The sequence below is a fragment of the Delphinapterus leucas genome, chromosome 10 (genome assembly GCF_059928025.1).
Source record: "Delphinapterus leucas isolate spDelLeu-1000000601 "Yukka" chromosome 10, BTC_Dleu_Yukka2, whole genome shotgun sequence".
Taxonomy (NCBI): Eukaryota; Metazoa; Chordata; class Mammalia; order Artiodactyla; family Monodontidae; genus Delphinapterus; species Delphinapterus leucas.
Window position 1 is genome coordinate 48,259,319 of NC_143138.1, and position 15,666 is coordinate 48,274,984.

General features: G+C 35.0%; 1 protein-coding gene across 7 annotated transcripts in view; it reads right to left on the minus strand.

Annotated features, from left to right (window-relative positions):
• Window positions 1–15,666, minus strand: part of SLC4A7 (solute carrier family 4 member 7) — a 125,020-nt gene that overhangs the window by 35,763 nt on the left and 73,591 nt on the right. For all 7 annotated transcript variants that reach the window (XM_089918943.1, XM_089918946.1, XM_089918945.1 and 4 more), the window contains 5 exons: window positions 10,889–11,004; window positions 8,839–8,996; window positions 7,166–7,253; window positions 5,378–5,524; window positions 838–944 (listed from right to left, as the gene is read on the minus strand). In XM_089918943.1, coding sequence (XP_089775069.1) covers window positions 838–944; window positions 5,378–5,524; window positions 7,166–7,253; window positions 8,839–8,996; window positions 10,889–11,004 — 616 coding nt within the window. The remainder of the gene's footprint in view (window positions 1–837; window positions 945–5,377; window positions 5,525–7,165; window positions 7,254–8,838; window positions 8,997–10,888; window positions 11,005–15,666) is intronic.

The window sequence follows — 15,666 nt, forward strand, 5'->3', positions numbered from 1 at the left end:
AATAATAATACTAACTTAAATGAGCACCTTTCGCATGGGGACAGAGTCTTACTCTATTATACTCAGAGACTACTATATTAGTCAATGAATTAAGATATCCTGTATAAGCTATCCTGGTTTTTTAAACAAATATTTCAGCTTCAAGATCTTTAGTTCTATAGGGACCACCAATGGATAAAACAGTATCAACATCCACATGCTTTTTTCTACACAATGGTAATACCATATCATTTCCTACCTCTACAAAATATTTTAAGACAATGTTTGCACCGGTAATATTTCTGTTCTTTATTCCAAAAACTAACTTCTGCAACAATTTTTCTAACTAGGTTTCCAGAGACTATTACTACGGTTTAATTATGCTTGTCTGTCGAATTTTACATTACCTCATGATGTACTGCTCATGGAAGAGTTTTACATCTATGCACACACACGACACATTGGTTACTATTCCTCTCTGTTCCCATAATTCTCTAACTTCATATGAGAATGGCAATAGGACACCACACTTTCCTCAAGAACCTTCTGTACAGGCAGTTAAATTAACCTACTATAGAACTACAATACTCTTAACATATGCTGCATAATATTTTCATTTTAAATTAAATCCTGGTATACAGAACCCAATATAGTCTAGTAAACTACTTTAAAATGCATATTAATTATCCTTAACATTATATACCTATAAAATAATACACATTTTTTAAAATATGGAAAAAATACTGTACAAAATTACTTTCCAAATATTTGCAAAGAAAAAGAATGCTTATGCCTTTTCCATCAAATCAATCTCTAGCCCCTAAAAGACACCCACACTGTATCAGTATCTGTACCCACCGTCCAGTCCTCTGTAGCTCAGGCCCAGCATGGTGTGGGGCCTCCTTAGGGGTCTCACCCGAGGTGGGGGCAGATCCATTGGGAAATACAGGAATCTTTCTCTTTTCCTGCATTTCACAAAAAACACATTTTCAGAATTGTTTTAAGGAAGCTGAGAAGGCATCTTCAATTAGAGGGAATATGAGATCTCATACTGATTATATATCTAACCAGCACTCCTAGAAAAAATGCTTCCTAATGTAAACTTCCACTTTAAAGAAACTGCACTTTGAAATAGAATCTAAAATTTGTCTCTATTAATATTTCAAATTTATATTGTTTTCTTCTGCTTTATATTCTAATATCAGATAAACTATAAAACACCCACACACCCCATTTCAAATTACTACTCAGCAACAGAAGCAGAAATATCCAATAAAGCATCTCTCCAACTAGAATTTTTTAAATCTTACTCATGGTTAACTATAGAAAAAATACACTTTACATTAAGAGTAAATGCCATATTTTTCTTTTTAAAATACTTCCCTTAAGACATAAGTAGCACAAGTTATTAAACAAATTTTCATAAAAATCAATTTCCAATTAAGTTTTATTACAAATTCAAGAGTATTATTCTCGTGATAAAAGATCTCCTCCTCCTCACCAGAGTGAGCTTTTAATTTGTTACCTCCAAAGGTCAGAGGTTGCTGGACTAAAAAAAGTGTGTGTGTGTGTGTGTGTGTGTGTGTGGGGTGCGCGCGCGCGCGTGCGGGGGGGGGTGGGGGTGGCAGGTTTTGGGTGGGGGTGGGTGGGAGACCGCTAGAGGGAGAGAGAGGAGACCAAAGAGAAAGGGAGAGGGAAGAGGAGAAAGAAAAAGACGGGGTTGGCGGTGGTGTTTATCCTAGGAGGTCCCCCGGATCAAAGACTCTGGATCAACTAAAGACTTAAATTCCCTGGTTCACATATTCAGTATTTATAGAGCAGCACAACTTATCTATAATCATAAGATTACCATTTGAAAATGCCAAAATTGGGGCTTCCCTGGTGGCGCAGTGGTTGAGCATCCACCTGCCAATGCAGGGGACACAGGTTCGTGCCCCGGTCCGGGAAGATCCCACATGCTGCGGAGTGGCTAGGCCCATGAGCCATGGCCGCTGAGCCTGCACTCCGCAACGGGAGAGGCCACAGCAGTGAGAGGCCCGCATACCGCAAAAAAAAAAAAAAAAAAAAAGAAAATGTCAAAATTAAAACTAACTTACATCATAGCTCAAAGGGGAAAGGGAAAACAAAATTACAGAATTCCTAGAAAACAAATCTAAAGAAAAATACTATATACCACAATCTATGGGATACAGCAAAAGCTTCATTCAAGAAAATGAAGCACTTACATTAAGAAAATTGGAAGAATAAAAATAAGTGTATTAAGCATTTAATTCAGGAAATGTGAAAAAAATCTTTGAAGGATGGTGAAAGGAATAAAATAAAGCTGCTAAAAGCAGAAATCGAGTTACAAAACACAATATACTTTTTTTTTTTTTCAGTACGCGGGCCTCTCACTGTTGCGGCCCCTCCCGCTGCGGAGCACAGAGGCTCCGGATGCGCAGGCTCAGCGGCCATGGCTCACGGGCCCAGCCTTTCCGCGGGATGTGGGATCCTCCCGGACCGGGGCACGAACCCGCGTCCTCTGCATCAGCAGGCGCACTCCCAACCACTGCACCACCAGGGAAGCTTCACAATATACTTTTTTAAAAAGGAGAACTGAAATAAATTTTAAAAGCTGCTCTACTGGAAAAATATGATAAACTATTAGCTAATATACAACCAAAGATATGACAAGGGGGCAACTTCATAAATTTTACATATATAAGAAATATATATATATGTACAAAGAGAGAGACAGACTGCACAACACAACCCTCTGCAAATAAATGAAAAATTCTGATGAAATGGGTAATATACCAAAAAACATAATTTCCCAAAATCGACACCAGAAAATAGGTAATTTTCTATGGTATACAGTTTACCAAAACTGACTCCAGAAAAAAGAGAAAGCTTACACAAACCAATTTCCACAGAAGAAATAAGCAAGTTGTTGAAGTCTACGACACAAGAGTCAAGCTCAGAAAATTTTAATAAAGAAATCTTTCAAACTTTCAGAACCAAATTATTCCAAACCACTTAAGGTTTAAAGAACACAGAAAAAGGAAAACTTACAAATTTGTTTTTATGAAACAAGTATAATGATGATACCAAAACGTGAAGACTGCACAAAAATCTATATACCAATCACTTACAAACAGAAGATGCAAACAACTTAAATAAAACATTAGACAAAGACTACAGGCACTTTAAAGCCCAAGTTGGCTTATTCCAACAATGCAAGAGTGCTTTCAAATTAAAGAACCTATTAATGAGATTTACCATGATAACTGATAAATATATATATATTTTTTTGGTGGTACGCGGGCCTCTCACTGTTGTGGCCGCTCCCGTTGCGGAGCACAGGCTCAGCGGCCACGGCTCACGGGCCCAGCCGCTCCGCGGCTTGTGGGATCTTCCCTGACCGGCGCATGAACCCGTGTCCCCTGCATCAGCAGGCGGACTCTCAACCACTGCACCGCCAGGGAAGCCCAATAAATAAAATTTATATGATCATCTCCAGAGATGCTAAAAAGCCCTTTGACAAAATTCAACCTTCACTTATATTAAAAATTTCAATGAAACAGAAATTAGGGTACTTTCTTAACATGATAAAAATGTGTACTTTGGCACTAAAGACAGTAACTTAATGAGAGAAACATTAGGAATATTGACTACAATCAGGAAAAAATTAAGAAATGCCCTTTAAAGTCAACTACTACTTAAAACTATTAGAGATTTTAATCAATACAATTAACAGAAAACTTGTTAGAGGTATAAGAATTACAAAATAAGGGATAAAATTATCTCTTATTGCAGATTACATGACTAAAAAACTACTACATACAGTAAAAGCATTAAGAAAGGTAGCAGGATACAAAAGAAATATACAATAACCAATAGCCTTCATAAATATATATATGTGTGTGTGTATATACATACATATAAATAGATATATATATAAAGCAACAAGTAGATGATATAATGGAACAAAGACCTCATTTATAATAGAAACAAAGATAAAATACTTATGAATACACTCACCAAGAAGTGTGTAAGGCACAGATAAGGAGAACTTTATAATATTCTTTAAGGACACAAAAACTGACTTGAAATAGGAAAACAACTGGGGAAAGATGTACCATGTTCTTGAATAGATTCAATATTATAAAGATGTCAACTTTCCCTCAGTTCATTTAGAAATTTAATTTCCATCACAATTTTTTTAAAATCACATTTTATTTCTGTAAGTAAAAAGCTGATTTTAAAGCTCATGTGAAAAATAAATACGCAAAGATGGCCAAGAAAATTCAGAAAAACAAGAGTAAGAGAGGGGCTGAGAATGAATGCAGACCTACCAGATATTAAAATATAACAAAAAGCCTCAGAAATTAAAGTGTGAAATTGGTCCATGAATAGACAGACCACTGGAAATGAAATTCCAGAAATAGACCTGAATGCATATGGAAATTTAATAAATGATAAAGAACATCACCAATCAAGTGGAGAAATGCTTTTTAATTAATAAATAGGGACAACCAGGCTGCAATTTAGAAAAAAGACAAATTGCATGCATTCTCTACATAATACGTCATGATAAATTCAAAAGGATCAACAAATGATTTAAATGTTAAAACAAGTGATGGAGGGCGATGAGCAAAAAATATTCAGGAATATTCAACTTCACTAATTACAGAAATGCAAATTAAAACCACATTAAAATACCAGATACAGTAAGATAATGATACCTATCAGACTGACAAATATCCAAAAGTTTGACAACACACTGTGCTATTGAGGCTGTAGGGAAACAGGCCTTCTCATTCATCACCAAAATGAGTCCACAACAGTTCAACCTGATAAGAGGAGATTCTGGTAATATCTGCTAAAATTATAAATAAATTCCCATGTGAGCCAGCAATTTTATTCGCATGAATCCATCCTACAGACAGACACATCTGCACAAGACTAAAATGGCAATATAAACACTACGATATGGTTTGTAATAGCAAAAGACTGAAAACAACCTGCACCAGAAACAGGACAAACTATGGTGCATCCATACTGGAATAAAACACAACTGTGAGGAAAGGAAGAAGGAGTATGTCTATGATTTCTTATGATCAGATCCCCAGGAAATATTGTTACATGAGAAAAGCAAGGTGCAGAACACTACAAATAGGATGTTAACTTCTGGTAAGAAAGAGGAGAGAACAAGACTATATGTTCATATTTCCCCGTACTAAATAAAAGCTGGAAGGATAACAAAAAACTAATAACAAATGGTGACCCACAGGAGGTGGGGACAGGGATAAGAAGGCAAACAGGACACAGTAGGGAACAACTTCTCTGAGAGTAGTTCTTCATATAGTTTTTGAGTTTTGAAAATGTATAAACCAAGAAGTACTGTGTGGATTCTCACCTGAGAAGGAACGCTCTTTGGCGGCTCTATGCGTATGGAAGGGTCCCACTCTCCTGGAGGTAGGACAGTCACTTGATCTAAAAATTCATCAATTCCAGATAGGAGGTCATTTCTGTCTTTTGCTTTATAAGCTACATCATGAAAAATCTAAAGAAAAATACACATATTGAGTAAAAGGATTGTAGAGCTGAAAGAAAATTCTACACATAGTAATCCACTTTAGATATCATAACTAAGTCTACATAATTACCTTAACTCTTGTTCCCACTCTCGCTAATAACTTTAAAAAATAACCCACTATTAGTATTACCAGATGAATTAAGAGTAACAATTAAAAGAAACCAGTGATGTGTTAATACACAACAATTTTTAAAAAGAGAATATTTTACTTGGGAAATAATAAATACAGAATAAAATAATACTGTAGGTGCATCATTTACTTTTATGACATTTTAATGTCATTCATCCTAAAGGAATAATCATGGGTATGCTAACAATCTTACTTAAATAACTAATTTGATCATTTATATTTACTGAGTGCCTACTATTTGGCAGGCACAATTCTGAGCACTATGGACACAGATATGGCAAAGTCCCTACACTCAAGAACTCAGGGGGAAAGACAGTGAAACAGGTAATTACATAAATACACAACTGCAGGTAATAATAAATGTGCCTATAAAAATAAAGCAGGGTAAAGGAAGGGAAGCTGATGGGGAAGAACTGGGTGGCCAAGGAAGGTCTCTTAGAGAAGGAAACACTACAGGAGAAATCTGTCTGAAATGAGGGACAAAGCATGCATAGGGTGGGGTGGAGGTGGTAGAGTGAGCACTCAGGCAAAGGAAAGAGCAGCAATGTCCAGGGGCAGCAGTGGGCATAGCACATCTGAGGAACAAAAAGGAAGCTGATGTGGACGGAGCAAGTGGTAGAGAAAAGGTGACTATTCAGTCATAGCATGTAAATTTCCAAAAAAAAAAGCGTACAGAGGCTAGATTAGGCAGACCCTATTAAGACAACGGTAAAGATTTTAAATTTAAACAAATATACAATAGGATGTCATTGATACATCTGGATCAAGGAAATGATTTATTCAAATCTGCATATTACTGATAGTACAGAGGAAAATACTATAAGAGAAAGGCCCATATGATCCACTTTTGTCACCAAAGAAAAGAAGGTAAGAGTCTAAGCTGGAGGGAGAAGTGATGGTGCAGATGGAAAGGAGATGGTAGATTAAATGCAAAATACACAGAAAAGGTAAAATCAATAAAATCTGGTTACTGACTGAGACAGAACAGAGAAAGGAGGTCAGTTCAGACATGTGGGGTTTCAGATGCCTTAGGGACACAAAGCAGAGATGTCTAACAAGTACCCGACTATAAAGCTCTCTCCCAAAGAGACAAAGTCCTGATCAATACAGGCCATGGTCAAAGATGAAGTCCGCAAAAGCAAGAAATTATAAAGAAAAAAGGGGAAAACACAAAGTCCTGAGGAAAACCCAAAGAACCAATATCCTGAAATGCAGGATGAAGAAAATTTCAAAATGTCAAGAAGATGGTCAATAATTTCAACTTGGGCGGGGGGAGGGGAGGGAGGAAACCAAACAGTATCCACTGATCCCTGACAGAAAGGTCCTAAAGACCTTGCAAAAGGCAAATAGTGAATATGATAAAATAGTAAAGACAAACAAGGACAATTTTTTAAGCTTCACTATGAAAGGAGAACTATAATTTAATATGCATTATATGCTTTTTAATCAGTGTCCATGTCAAAGGGCATTTTAATTACCTCATCCGTCATGAGAGTGGCTATTGATCTTCCAATTTCGTGGTACTGTGGCGCCTTGCCTGCAGGACCCAATAACAGAAACAAAAACCTAAGGAAACATGAAAACACAGATTTAAACATAAACAACATACACACATAAATCTAGGAATCATAAAGAAATCATTCAAATGTAAACACAGAAACAACACTCAGACCTCTTTTCCGTCCTCACACACCAATGGCTGAAAAGAGGATGGAACTCTATTCAGATGAAAACAGATCACAAAACTACGAAAGGCATTCATAAATAACTTTCTACCAAGTTATTACTTTTCATCTTCCTTAGAGTAAAAAAGTACTTAAGGAATTGGTGTTTTACATTAAAAGTTCCCATCTTCGATATCCTTTTGAATTTTGAGTAAACAATTTTTTCTGGTCTGTACTGATGAAAAAAAGTAAATTAGTAAATAAAGTGAATACTAATCCCATTTAAGTATTTACTTTGGCTTAATAAAATAGCTAAGAGTATGCACAAGAAATCCATGATCCCTCAAACTACAGTCTGGATAAAGACACTAATGTGGTAAATAAGGGACTAATCCCTTTGGAAGGAAAAGTATTTTTATTTACAACTCCAAATTTAACATCAAACCTCTTATTATTTGATTTTAATTTATTTATAGTGACTAAATAAAAATTACTTAACTTCCTACTTAGTTATATCATTGTTCACACTACACTAAAATATTAATATTCACAATAATCCAAACTGGAAGTATTCAGCTTCCTGCTTTGTAAGAATTTAAATGTGAATCTATGAAATTATTCTTCTCATTTATCTTAATACTATACCATTAATGCAATTCAGTAAAGCTTATTAAGAACTGGCACATATATTTCAATCAAGCTGCAATTAATTCTTCTTATTTACTATTATATGAATAAGAAAAAAATATTTTTAATTATTCTCATTTGTAATTAAGTTTATACAATCAGTAGCTAACAAATTGATAACCCTTTATAACACAACTTGCTAATTTGTAAGGATATGACCCCCATTTTAATTTTTACTTATAATGTATACTGAACAGAAGATTTGATCAGGTCAGAACAAAGCATTTTGCCTAATTCAGAGGCATTATTACATTTAATCAACCCTGTGAGGTATGCTACCCTCATTTTACAAATAAAGCTTAGAGAACTGAAGTCTGGCTTGACCGTCCCACAAAAAGTGGCAGAGCAAGGATTCAATTCCATTCTCTCTGACTTCAGTGCCTGCACAGAACATACTATGTCTAAAATGATGAACCATTTTTTAAACCAAGGCTCCCAAGATACCGCACTTCTTGTAAAAATATAAATCCAATATATTTTTTTAATTTATAATTTGAGTTTTTAAATTTATCAATTTTTTTTTAACAGATCTTTATTGGAGCATAATTGCTTCACAATACCGTGTTAGTTTCTGTTGCACAACAAAGCGAATCAGCCACATGCATACACATGTCCCCGTATCCCATCCCTCTTGAGCCTCCCTCCCATCCTTCCTATCCCACCCCTCTATGTCATTCCAAAGCACCGAGCCGATCTCCCTGTGCTATGCTGCATAAAGCAACATGTTCCTTCAGTGAACAAAATGTTTTAGATTTTGGACATTCTGGGAGAATGTTAATTGGAATTAACCCTCTCTTTACCTTGTAGGAACAGGGACCTCGGTCAGCCCTGAGAGAAGAACTGCAGGAGCCAGTCTCACAAACGCAATTATAGGTCTTTCCAAAAAACCCACTTCTCCCACCAGAACATTGGATGCCTCAGCTCCTGAAGGAATTTTTCTCATGAAATTCATATCAACCTAGTGACAAATAAATAATAATTAAAAATAAAGTGTGCATGGTATTAATAAGACCAGAGGGAAATAGGAAAGAAAAGATGCTTTTAAAACTATTATTTGCTAATCAAAACTGGTGATCTAAAGGATGTAAAAATGCCAAAATTCTCACAAATACAAAAGACAAATACAAAAATGCAAGCAAAACACATCTACCAAACAATACTCCCAACTGTTTTACTGTCATAGTCTTTACTACTTCAGAGATCTAAATTACCAAACATACAAACTAGAGAAAATTTTCAATGAATATAGCAGTATTCATTAAAAACTATTAAAGACAAAAATATAGTTCACAAGCTAACAGTGGTCCATGAAATTATACACAGTGCTAAAAATATTCATTTAATTATTATCTATTGTTTAATCTTAGAAATCAATTAGTTCCTTTATATTTTATGTATTTTTATAAGTCCTTTTTATTTTAAAGAACTCTGGACATCCCCCAGTATTCTCATTAAGTGGGAAAAATCATGTTTATTTAAAACTAAAATAGCCATAATTGGTATAGATATATGGTAGTGCTATATAATCAAATTCAGTTGTCTGTGTATAATTACAAAGAAAAGGTTACGAGCATAATATCAAAGTATGGCAACTTCTTCGTTTATACGCAGTTTCACACAAGGCACTAAACAACCACTTACAGGGCTATCTATTAAAATAAAACCAGCACTTACAGCGGGCCTCTTGAGTCCCACACCCAGTGTGCCACAACTACAGTGCCAGGAGGCAGACTCCTGCCCAACAGGAGATAAGGAGGTGTACACAAGGACAGACCAAGTAAAAAAAGGAAAACTGTGACAGAGGAACAAAAGTAAATGGCATCTGCCATGTCTAGAGGAGATCTATAACTTAAACTATAGTAATTTATTCGTTGCAATTTAGTTACTGAACACTTTACACTCATCTGAAATAATTGGTGCACCAGTAAAAATATGATCGACTTAGAACAGTACAATGTCCCATAAGCAAGGCTTTTTTTTGGCAAAGCTTTTTATAATTTTAGAGCATGAAGCTCAGCAAAGCTATACCGCAAATCATCATTTAAATGCCTTTTCTGCAAAATGTGATTTATAGAATTTGCATCATAAGATAAAGGCTTAAAAAATGAATCTTACTTGAAATAATCACATTTAATTAAAAGTCTGACATTGTATCCTATAGTAAATACCAATAAAAAAATTTACAATGGCCACAGGGGATCAATTATTCAGAGGCAGTACTCACAAAGTATGCTTTAAATTCAATTGTAATTTGAACTTGTAGTTTTTTGTCCTGTTCTTTTGAAATAAGTTCTTTTTATATTTCATTTAAATACTCGTCTACCACAATTCAAAATCATAGTTGAGATGGGTGAATTGTTTTTAAATCCATGCCTTTACCTTTACCTACCCATGGGGAAGCACCAATGTTTCCCAGTGACATTCCAGAAAGTACTGACACCATAAGACAATAATTCTGGGATCACATTACAGCCGAGAAAAAGCTGAATCATTACTGCTATAACATCATTACCAGAATTAATCTTTCTAGTGGTGGTAGCTCCAGAACAAACGACTGTAATTCAAAAGGTACTGAAGTTTCATGATATCTATGGGTAGGTATAGATGAAAATACCATATTATTCATATATTCATTTCTAACACTAGTAAGATATAATGTTATTCAAGTGTTATGAGACTGTTACCTTTCTCACAATTTCTGATCATAAATTAACATATCATAAGCATCACATGCAGGTTTATAAGCACCAGTTATTAAAAAATTATTATAATCAATGTTAATAAAGCCACATTGCTACAATTTTCTCAGTAAAAATGACTATGAAAATGTATAGTTAGTAACAGAATTACCTTGCTGAAGTCAACAGTACTATTTTCTCTGCTTCCTCCACTTCCATTACCTTTAATTTCTCCACTTTTACTATTGTCCAAGTTTCCAGGTGCAGACTGTGGAGAGGCCAAAATACCTGTATTTAAGAACAAACAAATTCCAAACTAGTAAGGAGAAAATTCACTTTGTAACCTGAATCTGCTCATATCCTGAAAGTGATGGTTTATTAAAAGCAAATGTGCTAGGTTAAAAAAAAAAAAAAGGTGCCAAGTGTTAGTACCATACCAGCAAGAGTAGATTAACATTTTAAGCAATAATGAAGCTATATATTTTAACATTTTAAATAATATAATTGGCATTTACAAAAATGGTGGCCTTTTGCAAAAAGAGAAAAAGTGAGAAGGTGGAAGACCTGGGTCTGATCACCACTAGAAATACTTAGGGCATCCATTTTCAATGTATCCAATAGACATGTGAACTCCACATCATTAAGTTAGCTTAATGATGTCTAGCACACTTACATCAATAACAATATAAAATTTCTGATAAAACCTAAATGTAACTCAGAAAATGTTAAGAGCTACGTCAACTAAACATACACTAATTTTGCCATAATCATCCCTAACCTTAACAGTTTCCTCAAGAATTTTCATTCTCTTGTGTGAAATTTATGTGCTGCCTACTGTCATTATTCCTAAGAAATATGTTAAAACATAACAGTAATGTTTTTACTATTTTAGATACACGTTCTATTAAATTAGCTTATTTGTATTACAAATGATAGATATATGTTCATGCATTATGTATACTCATTTCAAGTAACACTCAGCAACAATTCACACAATAACATAAAAACACCCAGTAGAATATGACCAATCATTACCACTACGAATTTTGCATAAAGTTCAAATCTCAGAAATATTTAAGTACTTAACACAGATTTCTACCATTAAATGTATCTAATTTTTTCAAAACACCCAAGACTTTTTAGTTCAAGAATACAGATTTAATATTACCCAAAACACTGAGTATCACAGGAGAAGATGCACTAGACAATTACAACAGTCTTTACTTTTAGTTTTAACTCTGCCACTCAAGACAATCTAGTGACCCACAGAAGTTCAATTAAATTGTTTGCAGTTAGATCCTATAAACTTTAAAGTTAATATTCGTAATTGAGTTCCAAAATTTTAAGCATATCAGATATATTCAATGCCTCTAAGGGAGTTTTCGTTTTTACAAAATACAACATACACTAGTAACTTTAAGTCATTTGAGTTTACTGCTTAAACTTAGTGAAAGAAGACCTTTGTGATACCCACTTCTATGTTAAATATCTACGCTAGGATGTCACTCTGACTCAAAAATCTCAGTGTAAAAAGTATGCACAATCCCCTTAGCCATGTGCTCATTCCCTAGAAGTATTAAACAATTCTGAAATAAAAACTATTTCCTAAAACTTAACTAATTTATCACCATTTTAGCCTCTTCTTTGAACTTTGTCCCTACACTTCCATTATAGAGTCCGTTCCTTTATTAAAATACATGCCCAAGTGGAAAATAAAAGTGAACCAGTATTTTTCAGTGGTTTCCACCAACTCCCACACAAGAAAATGAAGAGTATCATTAAGACCCTGGCAGCAACTGCAATGACCATCAACACACACACACTGCTAACTACTAAATGCATCCAACCTGCAAACGTGTAACCAAAAAAAAACATAGGCACAGCTTCCCAGAACAGTCCCAGGCACCAGATTTTGGGGAGAAGAGTGGAATGGGGAGAAGGCTCTGGGGGAAAACAAGGATACAGTAGAATGGGAAGAAGAAATAATGTACAACTCAATACTGACAAAGCCAGAAGAGATGACGTGAAGTCATGGGCTCACCTGGTCACCTTGAACCTGTTAAAGTCATCATGCCAGGCACACCTTAGAGATTCCCACCATCGCCTTCTCCATGCAATCCTTCCTACTCTCAGCTAAGTTAAAGCTATTTCCTCAAAAGGTTAAGGAAGTATCCCTGCTCCTACACTAAATTCCTAGAGCTCAGAATTAAATGAGTAAATTCCCCAAAATTAAAACTATCATTAGCACAGATAACTCAGAAGGACTTTACTTGCTTTGAGCAAAAAAAAAAACAAATATGAGTATGTATACAATCAGTACTGGGATTTAAAAATCATACCCTGGTAAATCTATTATTGTGCCCTTACATTCTTTTTCTTAAAATAGCAAAGCTACCTAGAGAAACAGAAATCAAAGGTATCAGTTTTCTGTCATTAAAAGTTTGAAAGTAGAAGTATTTGGAGCAGTGGTTCTCACCTGGGGAAGATTCTGCCCCCCAGAGACACCTGGCAACGTCTAGAGACATCTTTGGTTGTCACCACTAGGGAGTGTACTGGCAGCTAGTGAGTGGAGGCCAAGGGTGCTGCTCAACATCCGACAACGCACAAGACATCCCCCACCACAAAGAAGTGTCCACCCCGAAAGGTCAATAGTGCCGAAGGTGAGAAACACTGAGTCAGAAGACAGTTACAAACACTAAAAGTGAGTTACGTCTTTTATATAATTATTCTCCAAAAAATAACTAATGGGAAACACCACTTTCTTTTTTTATTTTTACTACAGATATTCACAAATCATGACCCCGTGCCACAAAAATCTATGACATTAGTCTCTCAAAAATGATGCCAAGGCCACCTTCTTCATCAGACTTCAGGAAAACTTATAGAGTGAGTTTCCAGCTGCTCTAAGCAGCAAAGGTAACTAAGGCAAGGAATAATATAGAGTTGCCCCTATTATTGTAATTACATTCCTCCTATAAATGTCTTCTTAAACAGTAATTATGAGCTCTCCCTTTTCCTTAGAAATTCCCTCTTTCCCCTACGTTCTAATTTCTTTTCTTCAGAAAGGCTAATAAATCTCATGGCATACTTAATGGCAGAGGGGGAAATAATTTAATTGTGTCCCTCAATTTTCAGTTAATTGCTCTTTTTATCCTCTTAACAACATGACCTAAAGCCATTGTGAACCTGCACATCCCTTCCTTCCCATATAAAATTTATAGTCCCTTATCATTAATAACATTGAAACTGGTAAAACAAGAAATGTCCAGTATTACTGACAGATATAGGTAAAAACAAATGCAAGGGGAAGTAACTTTAAAGTCATTTTTGTTCAAGAAAAGTAGTAAACCTTGCTAGTCCTTTTTAATTAAAATAAGAATGTTTGTTATTTCTGAGTAATTATTTCTAGATTTTTTCTTTTGTTTAGTTACCTCATTATATAATACTCTATCTTTTCCACAGAGTATTAAAATTTACAATTAAATTCTATACTATAGATTTTGTTGTATGTAGATCTGGGTTCAATTCCTTGCTCTGGTCATTTACGGTATAACCTTAACATCTCTAAGTCTTAATTTTCTTCATTTTACAAACAGCGATAACATGAACTCATCAAATTGTTAGACAAATTAGAAATATGATATTTGAAAAGTACACATCACTGTGTGTGACAACCTATGAAACAATGGTTACTATAAGTACTATCATAATTAATGTTACAATGATTTAACCACAAAACTTCTATTTTTTAACTTCTAAAAGTATCATCTTTTTTTGGCAACTACAATGAGCTTTGATTAAATGTATTTAGTATGTCTGGATACAGCCAATAAAGAGAAGGAGAGCCTGGTTGGTCATATGCTGGTAGGAACACAGGATGTTTAGTCAGAGGACGTGGGCTGTCACTTACTAGCTATATGATCCAGGGGAATTTATTTAACTTAGCTGAGCTGAGCCTGAGTTTCTGAAAATAGGTATATCCACCCAACTTACACAAAATTTTATACACATCAAACAGGCTGTTAACTATAAGCTAGTATTGAAGTGTTACATATTATTCAGTGTTATGCAGAAATGTGATAATAATTATGTGATTAAAACCACTATAGTTAGTGTTCATATGTCACGTTGATGCTTAGCTGTCAGTAAAACATAGTCACTAAAGAATACTTTTTTAGGGCTTCCCTGGTGGCGCAGTGGTTGAGAGTCTGCCTGCAGATGCAGGGGACATGGGTTCGTGCCCCGGTCCGGGAAGATCCCACATGCCGCGGAGCGGCTGGGCCTGTGAGCCATGGCCGCTGAGCCTGCATGTCCAGAGCCTGTGCTCCGCAGCGGGAGAGGCCACAACAGTGAGAGGCCTGCGTACCGCAAAATAAAAAAAAAAAGAATACTTCTTTATATGAATTGGGTAGAAAGATAAATATGTATAAATATACATATAATTAATATATAAGAGGAAAAGCCAAAATTATAATAATATATAATAACCCTTAAGTGAGTTACAAACCTTTTATGCACTAAGAAATAATTTTTCTAATTCACATAGAAATATATCCTAGCCACAACTATTGGAACTCTAGTCCTGAAAATTTCAAGGTGAATTAGGATTAAAAATAGATATGGCATTAAATAAAGGACAAGTAAAGTCTATGCCAAATTATAAAACTAGTCTTGAAATAATGATGATCCCAGGAGACAAAATGAGAAAAAGAACATTCAATTCTATTTTTTGTTAGGAAGGTTAAAACATACTGCATTCCTTGAACAAAAGCACCAAATAGTAGATAAAAGGCATATCACCCCATTTTACTTTATGTAAAACATGTGTTCATTCACCTTATGGAATGAAATGCACAAGAAGAGCCACCATTTTTTTAATCATGGCAAATTAAAAGATTACTTGTAAAAATGTCTACATTTTTTGAACCATTCAAATGCACTGACCTGTAA